Source organism: Canis aureus, chromosome 23, assembly GCF_053574225.1.
Source record: "Canis aureus isolate CA01 chromosome 23, VMU_Caureus_v.1.0, whole genome shotgun sequence".
Classification (NCBI taxonomy): Eukaryota; Metazoa; Chordata; class Mammalia; order Carnivora; family Canidae; genus Canis; species Canis aureus.
The window spans coordinates 22645944-22661866 of record NC_135633.1 but is presented as its reverse complement, the minus strand read 5'-3'; the positions used below and the strand labels follow the sequence as shown (position 1 = coordinate 22661866).

Below are 15923 nucleotides of genomic sequence, written 5' to 3'. Positions count from 1 at the left end.
ACCCCAACCTTGTTTCATTGAATGAACAGAAGGCATACTGAACTCACCTCTTCTGGCCTGTGCCTAGTGTGGCTAGTTTTTCTGGTTTTTCTAACTATGTATTCATCCCCACAGTTACGTATCACACACATAGAACATGTTGGACCTGGACTGTGGCAAACAGGGAGGCCCAGGACACAACCTGGAGATCAAAATCTCATCTTTCTCCATCACTCTGCCCAGCCAGCACCAAATTAAGTGAAAGATGGCTTTGTGTAGGGCCTTCGGTGTGTGTGTGTGTGTGTGTGTGTGTGTGTGTGTGAGAGAGAGAGAGAGAGAGAGAGACTAAGCAGGAACTCCATGTTTGCTGAAGGGGTGAAAACAGAAGGGGCTGAGGAAATGGTACTATATGAATAAAAGAAAACATAGCTCTGGAAACTTGACACAACTTTTTTTTGTATTTTTTTCTTTTTTTATTATTTAAAAAAATTTATTGGAGTTCAATTTGCCAACATATAGTATAACACCCAGTGCTCATCCTGCCAAGTGCCCCCCTCAGTGACCATCACCCAGTCACCCCACCCCCCCGCCCACCCACTTCCCCTTCCACTACCCCTTGTTCATTTCCCAGAGTTATGTTGACACAGCTTCTGACCTGGCTGATTCATACCTCAATCTTGGAAAAGCTGCTGGCTCTGGGAGGGAAGACAGTGGACTGCCCCATGCTACCTGCCTGAACTATTTCCGCTCTCTGCTCACAAGCCTAGCTTTTCTATGCTTTCCCAACTAGTTCCAATCACCAGGTTGAGTTGGCAAAACAGGAAGATGACCCTAGCACCAGTTGTCATGCTTCATGCTCTGTGTTCTTGCATGCTTTCTCCTCTCCATCCTTCCTTCCATAAAGTTCTAGTAACACCCACCTGTGGACAGTGATTCTGGAGATGCTTCTTGCTCCATGCAGCTTAGGGTGCCCAACTCTCATACCTCCCTAACCTCTGTGGCTCCCCTGGACCCATGGCTATGGCAAGGCTAGGCCAGAGGAGTTGATGGAGAGTGGATACCAGGCCTCAAGCAAGGAGTCAGAAGGTGAAAATCTGTAAAACAAGATGAGGGTATAATCTTTCATCAAAGATTGCCCAATGGAACTCAAGGTGTGTCTTCCTGGAGTCATATGTTCATTTAAGCTCTCCAACCCCTTCCCTAAAAGGAGAAGTAGAGACTTCATATGCTTCTCTCTACTGGGTATCATGTGTTGGGCAAAGGGCTCTAAAGGAGGGGATGCATTAGCAAATGGCCTTTATGCTAAATGCCTATGATATCTGAACTGGGGGAGCAATGACAAGTAGGAAATACCAAAGGATACAAATTGCTCAATGGAAAAATGGGGAAAATGCAGTCTTCATAGGAAATCTGACATGTCCTTAGGTATTTGGAGGGTTTAAAACTACTGCTGCCTGGGAAGTACTCAAGAGACATAGTGGAAGAAGAAAGAACAGTTTTGAGTGTCTGGCACTAGGAACACTGAGCTATGACCCAGGAACCAGCTCTTCCTTTTCTTTGGGGTACCCTAGGCAAGAGCCCAGAGGACCAGAGGCTTAACAAGAAGATACTGGCCAGGGGGGCCTTCTTGAAGGACAGGCAGTGGAGGCTGTTGGCATCAGGAGCTGGGATTAGGAGAAACATTTGAATAGTGGGATGAGATGGAAACCTTTGGAGTGCTTAGAACAGTGAAAAAGACAGACTTCTAGGTGTGGGGAGGGCATGCGGCAGAACAAGCCAGCACAGGGCCGCACAGTCCCTCCAGGTATACAGCTTGGTCTTCCTCCAAGGGCCCTTGGTTACCAAAATGGCTTTTGTCCTAGAGATGGATCAGATGGAGTTACTAAATATCAGAGGAGTACTCTAGAGTATTCATGTTGAGAGAAAGACCGTAAACCCTCCTGAAAGGGACCCATCCCAAGGCCCCCACAGCCTGTCTCAGGTTTGCCTTATTCTGTTTGGACAGGAGAACCCAGCAGGATGAGGATATATCTCAGCTTGAGGACAGATGAGAGAGATCCTGTTCATGTAAAAAAGTCACTTCCACCTCATTTCTGGAAGCACAAGAGTGTCACAGCCTCTTCTCCCATACCCCACCCCATCCCCTCCCCACCCCTCTCATGCGCTCAGTCCTTTCAGGTGTTGAAATCTGTATCCCTCCTACTGAGACCATTCACTTGGACTGGAGATAAAAGGCTAGGAGGACTCAAAGGTCTTGTTCCCCTTCTATAGCAGAAGCAAGATGCAGCCTGCCCTGGCCCTCACAGTACCCTTACTGCTGCTGCTCCTGGTGCTCCCAGGACAGCCTCAGGTACAGACTGGGGGTGGGGAGATCTCAATCAGGTGGGGAGGTGGTTCTGGGTTTTGGACTGGCTTCCCTCACCATTCTGATCTGTATCAAGAAGCCCCAGGTTCTGAGAGAGTGAAGGTGGAGAGGCCTAGGGATGTCTGGAACAAGGATGGGATACCCAGTCAACTCTGTTGCTGGGCTTGGGTAAGCATTGAGTGAGAGAGGGAAAACAAGGATGAAGGTTAGAGAGGAGGATTTCTGGGCTGTCCACCCTGCTCTTCTATGAGGCTTCACTTTCTGCAGAAATCTGCCACCCTTTTCCTGTGTGAAGGATGCTGGAGCTGAGGGAGGCCAGCCTGGGCTATTATAGGCATGTGCCCTCTGCTTCATCATCCCCAGAAACTAAACCACTGGGCTGGGGTTGCAGACTGAAGACATAGCCAAATTAATTCCCAGGACCAGAGAAGCTACATGTGGGACTATTCAGAGAAGGACAGGAGTCACATATCTTGATTCTTGAAGAATCTGTAAGAACCCCAGCTGATTCTTTTTTTAAACTCTCAGTACCTCTAGTTTTTCACCTAAAAAAAAAAAAAAAGAAAAAGAAAAAAGAAGAAGAATTGAAGTCATATGTTGTCACATTCTTGTGAATGCTAAATATCAGTCTGGTGCCTCATGGTGCTACTAACATCCATCTCCTTTCTTTGACAATTTGGAACTCTGTTCTTGCTGTTTCGAGACAAAGTGAACTTGTGGTAATATACTATTCTCCAGAGTAGAGGTACTGTAGCCCCTAAACTGGTTCCCTAGGGACTTATTTTCAGAGCAGCTTTCTTCTTCTCCACAGAGCCTTGAGGAAGAGTTTACTCCCAGCTCTGTGAACTGCGGCCAGAGCCAGCCAGAATATAAGGTAGAGTGAGGGAGGCCCTACTGCTAGGAGCTGGAAGGGGGCTCTGCTTCGGTTCTGGGAAGTCAAGGGAAGAGTCGCTCAAACTCATGGCAGAAAGAAACCCAGACAGTCATGAACAATCTCCTGTGCAAAGAGAGCTCTTCTCTGACACTCCAAAGGAGGGTCAGCTCTTCTGCTTCATGTTCCTAAACAGTACATTGTTGCCCCAGCATGTTTGATTATGCTTAATGTATGATGGTCTTGTTTTTGCAGCTGGTGAAAAGTGTGCCAGGTTCTGAGGATGAAGATGGCCTGTGCCACTGTATAGTTCACCTGTCCAACAATCTCATTCCACTGAAGCAGCTGGAGCAGCTACAGAGTATAGCCCAGGAACTCATGGACAAGTACAATCAGGGGCTATCCAGGGTGAGCACTGGAGCTGTGGGCCAGGGCCAGCAGTTATACAGGCACATTCTCTCCTGGATGCAGCATGAGGATGAGCCAAGGTGGAAGAGAAATTGCTGAGTGAAGCATAGCCCTCATCTTTGAGATGAATCCTGAGTATGAAGGAAAAATTAGGTACTATTCTTGGGATTCTCAGTGGCAGTCACAGTACAGAGAAGCTTGTGTAGGATGTGCTTCCTCCACTAACAGGCCAATTCATGGGTATAGGTGCAGTGGGAGATGGGAATACGTCATAGGAAAAGAAGAAGGAAGTGGGATGACCAGTATAAGGGAGACAGAAAAGATCTGGAGTTGAGTTAAAATAGGGGCAATATCTGGAGAGACTTGTGGGTCAAGCTGGTGAGCTGTGCTTACACTGTAAGGTTGAGTGAATGGAAATATGACATTCAGCATGTGATGTGAGCAGTTGCTTTTTGGAATGGCCACTCGTGGAGCCCTGGGAAAGGTTGATGGGAGAGGGCCTGGAAACTAGGAGTCTGTCCATTCATTCACTCACCAAGACACCCCTGAGGTGTGGCTGTAACCAGGAAGGGGGAGACAGAGTCTAGGCATACCCGGGAAACAGTTATTTTCCCTGCAGTGAACAGAGGGACATGAATGTCCTCATTTGTGAGATGGAGATAACACTAATACTTACTTGAGGTTATTAATGGAATAAAAGAATGTATGGATCTGAGAGTATTTTGTTGGCTGTGTGGAACTGGAACTGGGAGACTGTGAATAGAAGAAAAGAGCTATAGGTCTTGAAGTTTGAGGGAACTGCCTGTCCATGCCCCGCACCCGGGTTGGCGAGTAGGCACACACCATTGAAGGTTAGGATAACCAGGTCCGGGAAATAAACCGTGCCCTGAAGGCCGGGAATCCCATTGCCTTTGCTTCCTCCTAGGAGACCCCAAACTACAGCCTGCTACGCCTCAAACTGGAGGGAGCACGGAAGTTGGTGGACCAACTTATGGCCAAAGGAGAAGTTTGTGAGGCTGAGAACCTCCTCTCTCAACTCCAGAGCCAAGTATGTGGATAGATTAGAGAATCCCTCTTCCCTTCATGGCATCCTCTCTTATTTAATCTCATAAATTTGATGATTTCCAAAATCACTTACTTCTGGAGAAAAGCGACACTGAGCTGAGTAATATGGGAGCCTCACTTCAGGTCTTAAGAACAGTTTGTGACTTATATCCTTGACATCTCGTTTCCATAGGTGGCTAATGCCAGCCTCACACTCAAGCTTCTGGCTGACTCTGACCAACGTAGCCTCTGTGCTTTCCGCCAGAAGGTGGATGTCCTTGAGGGCCGGCTAAGTGAGTGTGAGAGGACGAAGAGGCAAGAGGACTCTGGTCCACCCCTGCCACCTGGTGAGGCATCACTGAATTCTTAAGATCTCATCTCCCCAAAGACAGAGTTTGGGAATGTAGGATTGGCTATGGTATGCAGGGTTGGACAGTAAAGGTCTTGGTATAGAATGAATCTTTTGTTTCCTTGCATGGTACATCACTAAGGGATGCAGACTCTCACATACAGACATGCTAGTATACACAGATAGATAGAAACACACTTATAATCAGACATGTGCACTGTCCTGTATTCGCACAAAGTCACGCCTGCTTATATACCTGTACATGCCCTCAGGTAGATGGACACATGCTGAAATGCACGCATGGATATCACACTTTCATTATCCTCTCCCTGGAGGTTGTGTGTTTCACTCCGGTTTCTACCTTGGCTGCTCTCTTCTCTAGGTTCTTGTGCCCACAGAGGCCTGCAGAAAGTCAGCAGACTCTTTGTGGTGCAACTCAACTGGAGAGGCTCCTCCCACAAGGCAGGTGTCTGGGGTCGAGACTCAGGACCCAATCCAGACTCTTCCCTCTACTGGGTGGCCCCTCTGAGTTCAGATGATAGGTGAGTTTAAGATGGTTTCCATTTTGCAACCAGTTTCATTCCAAATGTTCTCCACATTACCCTAACAGGGTTCTTTATGGCCCCAGCCGAGCTTCCTCTCTCCATTTTAGGTATGCCCCTGGACAACCTTGGCCTAGGCCAGACAGGTCACTTCCTAGGCCTCCTTTCAGGATTAAGGATGGCCCAGATGGCCCTGAGCTACCTCAAAAACCCACTGTCTGAAATTTCTAATCCCATCATAAACGAAACTGGTTCCATCTGTAGCCTGATCTAATCTCAAGAGCAAATTCTTCCCCGCCTGGCTTCAGAATCCTACCTTCTTCCTAAAAGATGTTTACAGGATGAGCTTGACCATACTTGAGAGATGGACTCAAATGGAGCTGAGTTTAAATCTCAGCACTTAAGCTAAATGAGTCTGGAGAAATGCATTCATGTCTCAGAACCACTCTAGCCATCTAGAAAGTAAGGATAGTTAAATTGCAAGAATATCATGTGAGATTCCATAGCAAAGTGTGAACAGCATAGTAGGTGCTGATAGATGTTTTTTAGATGAAAGAATTGCTAACTAAATCCATGAGTAGACAAATGAGCCCTTCAATAAACTGGCAGCCTGTCTAGGTAGCTAGGCTCAGTGCACAAGCAGGGTTTTTAAAGTCAGGACGTGTAGGAGTATGAAAAAAATCCAGCTGAGCAGGAGATCATGGGAGGGAAGGATGAACATGGCTTGAACCTGAAGAGTCTCAGTGGAAGCTCATCTCAGACAGATTAGTGTTACTTATAATATTGATCCCAATTCCTACAGGTACTTTGTATCATATGAAGCACATTTACATGACTTTGCTTTTTAAATCCTTTCAAAATATCTCTTTATAAGGCAGGACTTGTTGTCCAATGTTAAGCTGTGACAATACTCATAATTCAGGGATAATTTAAAGTACTTTCCAAAGTGGCCTCATGAGTATAGATCTCCCCAACTTCAGCTCTCGAACTATGTTTGGTCACAGGACACTGGTGTCTCAAGAGCAGGAGGAAAGCAGTGGAGTCAAGGGTACAGAAAGTCTCCATAAAGAAGAAAAGAATAATAACTATTCCTTGATTGCTTACTTTGAGATGAATATTCTACTAATTGTTTTATTCACATTATTTTGGTCAGTCCTAACAATCAATGAGATAGATTCTTTTGGTATTCTTTTTTTTTTTAAAGATTTTATTTATTTATTCATGAGAGACAGACAGAGAGAGAGAGAGATTGAGGCAGAGACACAGGCAGAGGGAGAAGCAGGCTCCATGCAGGGACTCGATCCCAGGTCTCCAGAACCAAGCCCTGGGCCGAAGGTGGCGCTAAACCGTTGAGCCACCCAGGCTGCCCTCTTTTGGTATTCTTTTTATGGATTTTAATTATGAGGTGAGAGACTTTCAACAAATTATTTAGCAAATTATTTAGGTCTCTTTTTGAGACCCGGTCTCCTAATCTGTGGGAATACAAACTGCCTTCTGGTGTTTTCACTATAATTAAATGAGATAATGCATGCACAGTGTCCATGAGGCATTATTGAGTTTGATGTCACTGTTATTACTGTTACTGATTTTCTTACAGTTATTTTTTGTCACAGTATGTTGTAAGTAAAAGAAGAAAGATTACAAATCAGTTCTGTCTGATTCCAAAGCTCCCACTATTAATTAGAACACTAGTCTGTTCATTTTTATTGGCATTGTGTACCCTGATGATTCTGGTGTGGTGCTTGGCCTAGGTACTTTGACTCCTACCGGCTGTACAAGTCCTATGATGACCTGGTACTGATGAAGAACTATAAGGAGTGGACAATGGGCTATGGTGATGGCAGTGGTAATACTGTGTATGAAAACTTCATGTACTTTAATTACTATGGCACACATGACATTGCCAAGGTGAATCTTTCCTCCAACACCCTGGTGCTACAACGCCCATTGCCCAGCGCCACCCACAACAACCGCTTCTCCTATGCTGGTGTGTCCTGGAAAGACATAGATTTTGCTGGTGATGAGAAGGGGCTGTGGGTCCTTTACGCCACTGAGGAAAGCAAAGGCAACCTGGTTGTGAGTCGTCTCAATACCAGCAACTTAGAAGTGGAGAAAACCTGGCACACCAGCCAGTTTAAGCCAGCTTTGTCAGGAGCCTTCATGGCCTGTGGAGTGCTCTATGCCATACGCCCACTGAGCACCCGCCAAGAGGAGATCTTCTATGCTTTCGATACCACCACAGGGCGGGAGCACCATCTCAGCATCCTGCTGGATAAGATGCTGGAAACCCTGCATGGCATCAATTACTCTCCCTTGGATCATAAGCTTTATGTCTATAATGATGGTTACCTGGTCTATTATGACCTCAGCTTCCGGACACTGAAGCACAGGCCAGCTAGAAAGGTCTCTTGGCTTTCTACTGAACCAAATCCTGTCATTCCCAACAAAACTTCCAGGCCCTGAGACCCGGGGTGGGGGGGCAGAGTATTGGGAGAAGCATGTCTTCCTCACCCTTCAGATGAATCACCCTCCAAAAAGGCCATCAGTATACTGATTGGAAAATGTCGATTATATCTTTATAGTTGATAATTCTGTAGAATTAATAACTCAATCATCACATAAAGTTCTTTTTAATAAAGGCCTCAGTAAATTAGATTGGGATTTCATTGGGAAACAAATACTAAAACTAACAAACACCTCTTTACTAGAATCCCAGAATTGTAGGAGCTACACTCCAATTTTTAAAACAAATCTATTCTGTGTTTTGAAAACTGTGAATCCAGCTCTGACAACTATAAAATTCCATTAACAAGGCTTAGCATAGTAAGTCTTAAGTTGAGAGCCTCTGGTCTCAGTGCAGAGACCTAGGGCAACTGGTCATTAGAATGGTCATTATCCTCAGCTTCCTGTAGGGTACCTGGGAAGACAGAGGCCAGTGTCTTGGTATGAAAATCAACGATTCACTGTCCTGAATCATCTCACTTTGAGTGAAATTGAGTGAGGGACTTAGGTCTGAGTCCCATTCTAGGAAGTGAGCAGCTATATGACTGAGGATGAAGAGGGTCTGACATGGACTGAGCTGGTGGTCTAGATATTCTCAATAGAGAATCCTTTGGTGTGACACAGGAAGTCCCCTGGCAAGCCGTCTGTAATTTCTTTGCTCATCTTCAACACACTGAGAACATAGAGACCCAAACATTCCACATCTGTTACTTACCTATCTGTGTGATTCAACTCCCTTCCATGAAGTTGGATGGAATGTTCAAAATTTCAGACCCCAAAGTCTTCAGTCACCCAGAGGGTACCAGATTACTTCATACACATTGTCTTATGTTTACACTTCTGCATATACAAACATTCACAAATATACATCCAATCAGACATATGGGTTCTTATTCATATGTATGATATTTCCATCTACATAGACATAAGTACACATTTTAACACACTAACAGAAAATTCATCTACTATGCAAATAAGATCAAGCACTATCCTCCAAATCTGCATGGAACTAAGAATCTGGTTTAGTTGCCTAAACCTGTCCTGTTAGGTATTTCACTATGAATCTCTTCCACCGTCACCTCTTGATTTATAGACCTCTCTCTTTCTAATGCTTTGACACAAAGGTGGGCACTAAAGACTGGGCTAAGACATTGAAACAAATTTTTCTAAAAGTTCTGCTAAAATGTTGTGTAGAAAAGACCAAGTGATAAGTGAATAAAAAATACTTTGCCAGTAAGGGCTCACTCACCTTTAATTTGAAATGCTCCTCAGAAAGCCTCCCCAGCTAGCCTTGCTCCTGCTTTTAGGATAGAGGAAATCTTTCTCCACATGAGAGCACTCACTTAAGTCCAGAATCACTAAACCTAGAGTCAGAGAGGACCATGACCTCCTCTTCCACTTGTGAACTTTGTTCTTGTTCCCTTTTCCTTTGTAAGGCCTTACTTTTTTGAGATCTCTAACAAAAGTAGTAAGATCCCTCTTACAGGAGAGATTCCATTCTTCCAGGTATGCAGTTTTATCTATGGCTTCAACGAACTATATATATATAGTTATATAATGATATATATATATCATTATAACAAGCCTGCCGTCTCAACAGGGACCCACACAGCACCACAGAGAAGCACACATCTCACATAAGCAATCTGGTCTTTTTTTTTTTTTTTTTAATAGTTTCATCCTGAGAACCTGACCTCCATTTTCTGGAAAATGACCTTGTTTTATTTTATTATGAAGATCTGGTGACGCCACCCCCACACATACACAAATATGACTCCCTGACAGAGACTGTGAGACTAGAGTTGACTTCACAATATCCCTTTTTTGAAGAAGTTATGGTTTTGGTGGGTCGGGCAGAAGGGAGGGGCAGCCCTGGGTGGAGTCATCTTTACTTAGCCCACCTAGTACCAACTATGAATCAGTAGCCACGACAGGCCTCAGCTAGGCCACATCTGGAGAACTGGGGTGGGGGGTATAACATCATAAAATACCTGGCCCCAGCCTGGTCACTCATCCCTTTCTCAGCAACAAGGAAACTAGCCTTTGGCTTGAGAACACAACAACTGAGACGGGGGCCAGCAGAAACACTCCTCTGCCCTCACCCCTTCTGCCCCGGTTTTCACCTGCTCACCATCTGCCTTCCCACTGAGGTCCATGCCGCATGTCATCTCTCGAACACCCAAGATGGCCCAGAGTGGGCATTCTTCAGGTATGCCTGCAGACAAGAACATTTCTTCGAGTGTCACCCGAGTGATAGTGAAGACAGCAGGCAAGCAGGAAGATTTTATGATAGCTGATGACACCTCGGTGAGGCAGTTCAAGGAGAAGCTATCCACCCACTTTAAGTGCCAAATGGACCAATTAGTGTTGGTCTTCATGGGCCGCCTTCTCAAAGACCATGACACACTGAGCCAGAGGGGCATCCTAGATGGCCACACCATTCACTTGGTCATCAAGTCCAAACGCAGCTCCAGATCCCTAGCACATTCCTCCCGGAACCTGTCGACCAAAGAGCCCTGCCACCAGGTCAGAAACACTGAAGGAAACACCAATGGGGTATACCAACCTGCGGGTGTGAGTCACACCCCATTGGAATCAGCCCTCCTTGTGGAGCCTGATGCTCCCAAAGTGCATTCCCAGGATCTGGAAGTGAGTGGTCCAGAGTACATAGCACAGATGCTACAGAATCCTAGTATCCAGCAGCTTCTATCTAACACAGACCTCGTGAGACAGTTCATCTCAGAACACCCAGACATGCAACAACTGATGCAGCAGAGCCCAGAAGTCTCCTACATCCTTGACAATTCTGACATTCTATGGCAGACTCTGGAGCTGGCCAGAAACCTTGCCATGATTCAAGAGATAATGCAGATCCAGCAACCTGAGCAGATTCTTGAGCATCCACTGAACCCACAGTCACACCTGGGCTTAGAGACATTGCCAGGTGGGGATAATGCCTTGGGTCAGAGTTATGTTGATTGCAATGACCAAATGCTCAACAGTTCACAAGATCTTTTTGGGGGCAACCCTTTCCCAGCTCTCCTGGAAGGACAAGTTTTGCAACAACTTCAGTCCTCGCCTCCATCTCCACCACCACCCCAGGAACGGCAGGACCAGCTTCCACAGCTCCCTACAACCCGAGTCATCTATACTAGTTCTCATGGTTTATCCTCCATCACCTCGGCCAGTGTTACCCCCAACAAGGTGAACCATACTCCCAGTACCCATACCACCACTATCTCCACCAAGGGCCCGAGTCCTACCTGTCCCATTCAGCAGCCGGCTAGGGTACCAGCCTTACCCAGCATAGAGCTCACTCAGCAGCCCCAGACAGAGGACATAGATGCCACCATCTCTCTAGATAGCTCTGACCAGAAATTAGAGGATGACCTCCAGCCTTCAGATGAGCAGACCAAATCCCAAATCACCGGAAGTATGATGCAGTTGCTTTTGAACAACCCGTACTTGGCAGCCCAGATGATGTTGTTCATAAGTATGCCCCAGCTGAGTGAACAGTATAGGCAGCAGCTGCCCACATTCCTACAGCAGACACAGCTTTCCGACATGCTTATAGCCCTAGCCAACCCTAAAGCATCACAAGCAATATTACAGATCGAACAAGGTCTGCAACTCTTAGCCACAGAAGCTCCTGTTCTTCTACCCTGGGTTGCACCCTCCCTTTGGGGCCTGGGTTGGCTTCCTGCACCCAGCTGTAGCCACCCTGATACAGTGCTCTGGGCCTGGGATGTGCCAGATATTGCTGAACCCAAAGGTCCTGAATGCTGCCACAAATCTGGAACAGGCCTGCAGAGTCTACAGTCCTTAGCTGGAGACCCTTCTCATCTTCTGCAAGCCCCTGAGATTCGTTTCAGCCAGCAAATGGAATCTCTTCAGGCCATGGGATTTGGGAACCACCATGCCAATCTGCAAGCACTCATTGCTACTGAGGGGGACACCAGCGCTGCTATTCGCAAGCTCAAGAGATCCCATGGATTCTAACCACCATGCCTACTTTTTTGCTTGTTACCTGCCTGATGATCCATTTGACCACATCATCTCTCTCTTCTACCTCTTCTGCTGCTTCCAACCAGGAAAGGCCCTGGAACAGGAGAAACCAAACAATGCTTTCTTCACTGAAGAATAGACCATTGGCCATGGGTAGAAGATCTGTCAATAAAATGGCTACTCCCACATACCCCCATCTGAGGTTTGGCTTTGTTTCTTTTGCAAAAAAACAAAAAAGGAACTATCTGTGTGTACGATTTCCCTGTCTCACCTACGGTACATACATGAGCACATACACATACCACATGCATATGTCAATTTAGAGATAGAGAATCATAGTTGCACGCATAGAACCATAAGCTCAGATACCATGCTCACATATCCAAAAACATGTATACATAGCCTCAAACAGTGTTGCACACATACACAACGTCATACAGTCAAAGATTCACATTGATAGACACAGATATTCAGCACACTGCACACACAGCTATGGACATGCATAGAAGCATACAGATGCCTAAAGATGCATAAACAGACTCATCCATGTGTAGAGGAAGACAGTCATACATACCCATACAGAAAGGGAAAATTGCTATAGATAGACACAGGTATGTAGTCATAAAGACTTCCTCAACTTTCCAAGTCCAAATTGTTCAAGTTTAAAAGTGGAAGAATGGCCTGGTGGGCCAGAGTAGGAAAAGTCCACATTTCAGTTAGGTCAAGGTAAGTATTTGTCCTCTTTAGGAATCTCTTACTAACTGCCATCGTCACAATCATAGGACTTTCCTGGACTGTTACTATTCACTCTTGAGCCCAGAAAGATGGAGCTGCCGACCCTGACTGCATATTCCTGTCGCCAAAACTCAGACATCCGGGGCATGGCAGATTCCAAGAATATACATCCTTCAGCATAATTAATATCCGTAGATTGTGTTCTCTGTAGTTAGCCAAGGCCCCATCTCTTCCTCTTCCTGCCTCCAGAGGAGTATCCCAGCCAGTTGGTGTGTAAACAATTACATAAGCTAAATATTATTTTAGGCGTTGAAGAAATAACAGTGACCAAATAAATTTCCTTTATTTATGGAGTTTACTTTCGTGGGGATAAGACTGTATTCTACCTAACTTACAAATAAGTGTTATTAGGGAAAATGAAGCAGGATAAGCTCTTCTACAAGCAGGGGTAATCCAGGAGATCTCTCTGTAAGGCAATAGTTGAGCAGAAATCAAAAGGAAATGGGAGAACTGAACATGCACTCCCTTGGGAGAAATCTATTCCAGGCATAGGAGGCTACCTAGGGGTAAAAGCATAAGGAAGGAATGAATATTCTTGAGGTATTTGAAGAATAAAAAGGAGATGCTGTAGCTGGAGTGGAGTGTGAACTAAACAATGGGAGGAAAAACAGAACATCAGATAAATCAGGAAGAGCTTTGTAGGTCTGATGAGGACACTGAATTTTACTAGGAATGTAGTAGAAAATCCATGCTTAATTTCAAGCGAACAATGCAGGAGTTTCGGTGGGTGGGTCTGGCTGCAAAGTGGGGAAAGACTGTAGTAGAGGTAGAACTATAAGTGGGTGCACTAGTGAGGCAGCTCTTGCAATGGAGCAGGTGGGAGATGGTGGTGTCTGGAGCAGTGGAGGTGGTGACTGGTATTCAGATTCTGGTCTGCAAAGGGTACCCACAGAAATTTGTGTACTTCTCACAGACCACCCCTCTTCCAGCCCTGACACTGCAATCAGCAAGATTGAAGGAGAACCCACAAAACTCCTATAGATCTATTGCCAGACTCCCACTCCACCCCCTCAAACTAGTAAAAAGATATGTCTCAAGAAAGAATTACATCTAAAATGGATTTTCCACCTTCCCATTAAGATGTTTCTATCCAATCAATCTTTTAAAAAAATTTTATGTATATATGTATGTATGTATGTATAGAGCTCGAGTGGGAGGGAAGAGCTGGAGGGAGAGAGAATCCCAAGAAGACTCCACACCAGGCATGGAGCCTATTGTGTGGCTTAACTACCTGCTTGAAATCGGAGTCGACCTCAAAACCCTAAGATCATAAGCTGAGCCAAAACCAAGAGTTGGAGGCTTAACTGAGTAAGCCATTCAGGGTATCCAATCAATTAATATGATTGAACTTTATACCCTGTTTACCACAGTTTACATGAAAGCCCAAGCTCTTTGCATCATTTTTCTGATTCTTACCCCAATATGCTCTGAAAATCCCTCATCTGACCCAATTTTTCCATTGGTCATCAATTCTCCAAACCTTTCCACCCACCATCTAGAACTCATAATTTAGCAACAGCAAAACCTACTCTATCTAACTTTTCCTCTAAATGATCCCCACCTTTGTGCCATAACTGAAATCTGACTGTCCACTGACAGTCTGTATGCTCTGTCCTCCATCCTCTTATCATGAGAAATTTCTTTGGACCTAAATCAAGCTCTCCACTAGGGCACTGATCTCAGTCTCTCCAATTCATCTACACAACAGTTTACTTTTGCAATTATTTTCTCTTCTTTCTGCATCATTTGTCCTTCCTTCCTCTATGTTGTTCCCATCAGAATAAAAGCATGATATAATATTGTCCGTCTAAGAAAAACATCTCTATCCCCATGTTTCTACACAGACATCGTACCCTTTCTCTTATGTATAATACTCTTATTTAATCCACTTCATTTCCAACTCACTTGCTTTTTTAAAAGATTTATTTATTCATCACACACACACACACACAGAGGCAGAGACACAGGCCAAAGGAGAAGCAGGCTCCCCACAAGGAGCCTGATGCAGGACTTGATCTCAGATCCAGGATCACGCCCTGAGCCGAAGGCAGAGGCCCAACTGCTGAGCCACCCAGGCAACCCCTCACTTGCTTTTAAATCTACTTCAGCCAGATCTCTGCCCCCTCCACTCTTCCAAACTCAAGCTCATCATTGTCCTCCATTCTCTTGCCAAATCTAATAGTTTTCAGCCTCTATCTTCCTAACCCACCAGCATCATCCAATACCATAGGTTACTCTCTTCTTTCTGAGACTCTTCATTTGCTTTTTTCCCCTTTCTCTCTTTTCTGACTATATATTTTATTTCTTCTCAATTTCCTTTGTGGAACACATCTTATATTCCAGACTTGTAAATATGTAGTTGCTCATGCCTTCGTCTTTTTACCTCTATCATGTTACTGCTACTCACGAATCTTATGATTTTAAATACCCTGCCACGGCTGATGAACTGTAGACTCACAATAGTGAACTCCCTCCCTTCATGTCCATTTGGGTATAAAATAAACTTCTCAAATGTACATAGCTTTGAATTCTGGGTTTTCTGTTTAACAACTTTATTCCTCGGCCTTTTTTTTTTTTTTTTTTTTTTTTTGTCAAATCTCAATAAATAGCCAATCCATTCTTTGCATTCTTTTGGGGAATAACAACAATCTTTTTAAAAAGTAAAATAAAAACTTTATGTCATTTTTGGCTCCTCTTTCATGCTCTAGATCTTGCCTATCAGTAAGTTAATGCTCTGAAAATATATTAAAAATTTATAGCTAATGTTGAATCAAAGAGAAGGCAGAAACCTAGAATGCCAGGAAGAGGAGCAATTCAAGGTGCAGCTGAATTTGGGTCTTTACAGGGACAAGGGAGGATGAGCCTTTCCTAATTGGGCAATCTGAGGTGAGTCTCCACATACCACATACAGATGTGTGGAAGTAGGACTCTTGGCCTGAAACGGAAGGGTCAGCCCGGACCGCTCACTGTGAAGAAGGCATCAAGATAAAGGTAATAAAAGAGGTAAAGGTGGGGGGGGGAAAGGGTAGTTCCTGAGGATACAGAGCACCTTGGAGGAATCTC

At 44.9% G+C, this 15923-nt stretch overlaps 1 protein-coding gene and 1 long non-coding RNA gene across 2 annotated transcripts; one reads left to right on the top strand and one right to left on the bottom strand.

Moving 5' to 3' along the window:
* Positions 1-587: 587 nt before the first annotated feature.
* On the bottom strand, positions 588-15922 carry LOC144294793 (uncharacterized). The gene is made up of 4 exons (XR_013362171.1): positions 15763-15922; positions 12088-12159; positions 8776-8900; positions 588-1073 (listed from the first exon to the last, which is right to left on the bottom strand). It is a non-coding gene; the product is annotated as an uncharacterized LOC144294793 (long non-coding RNA).
* Positions 9931-12255, top strand: UBQLNL (ubiquilin like). The gene has a single exon (XM_077866749.1). The coding sequence runs from the start codon at positions 10215-10217 to the stop codon at positions 12057-12059; it is 1845 nt and encodes a 614-aa protein (XP_077722875.1). The 5' UTR covers positions 9931-10214; the 3' UTR covers positions 12060-12255.
* Position 15923: the final 1 nt, after the last annotated feature.

What these genes read in the sequence shown, in the direction of transcription:
- UBQLNL (XM_077866749.1), top strand. Translation starts at nt 10,215, where the DNA reads ATGCCGCATGTCATCTCTCGAACACCCAAGATGGCCCAGAGTGGGCAT.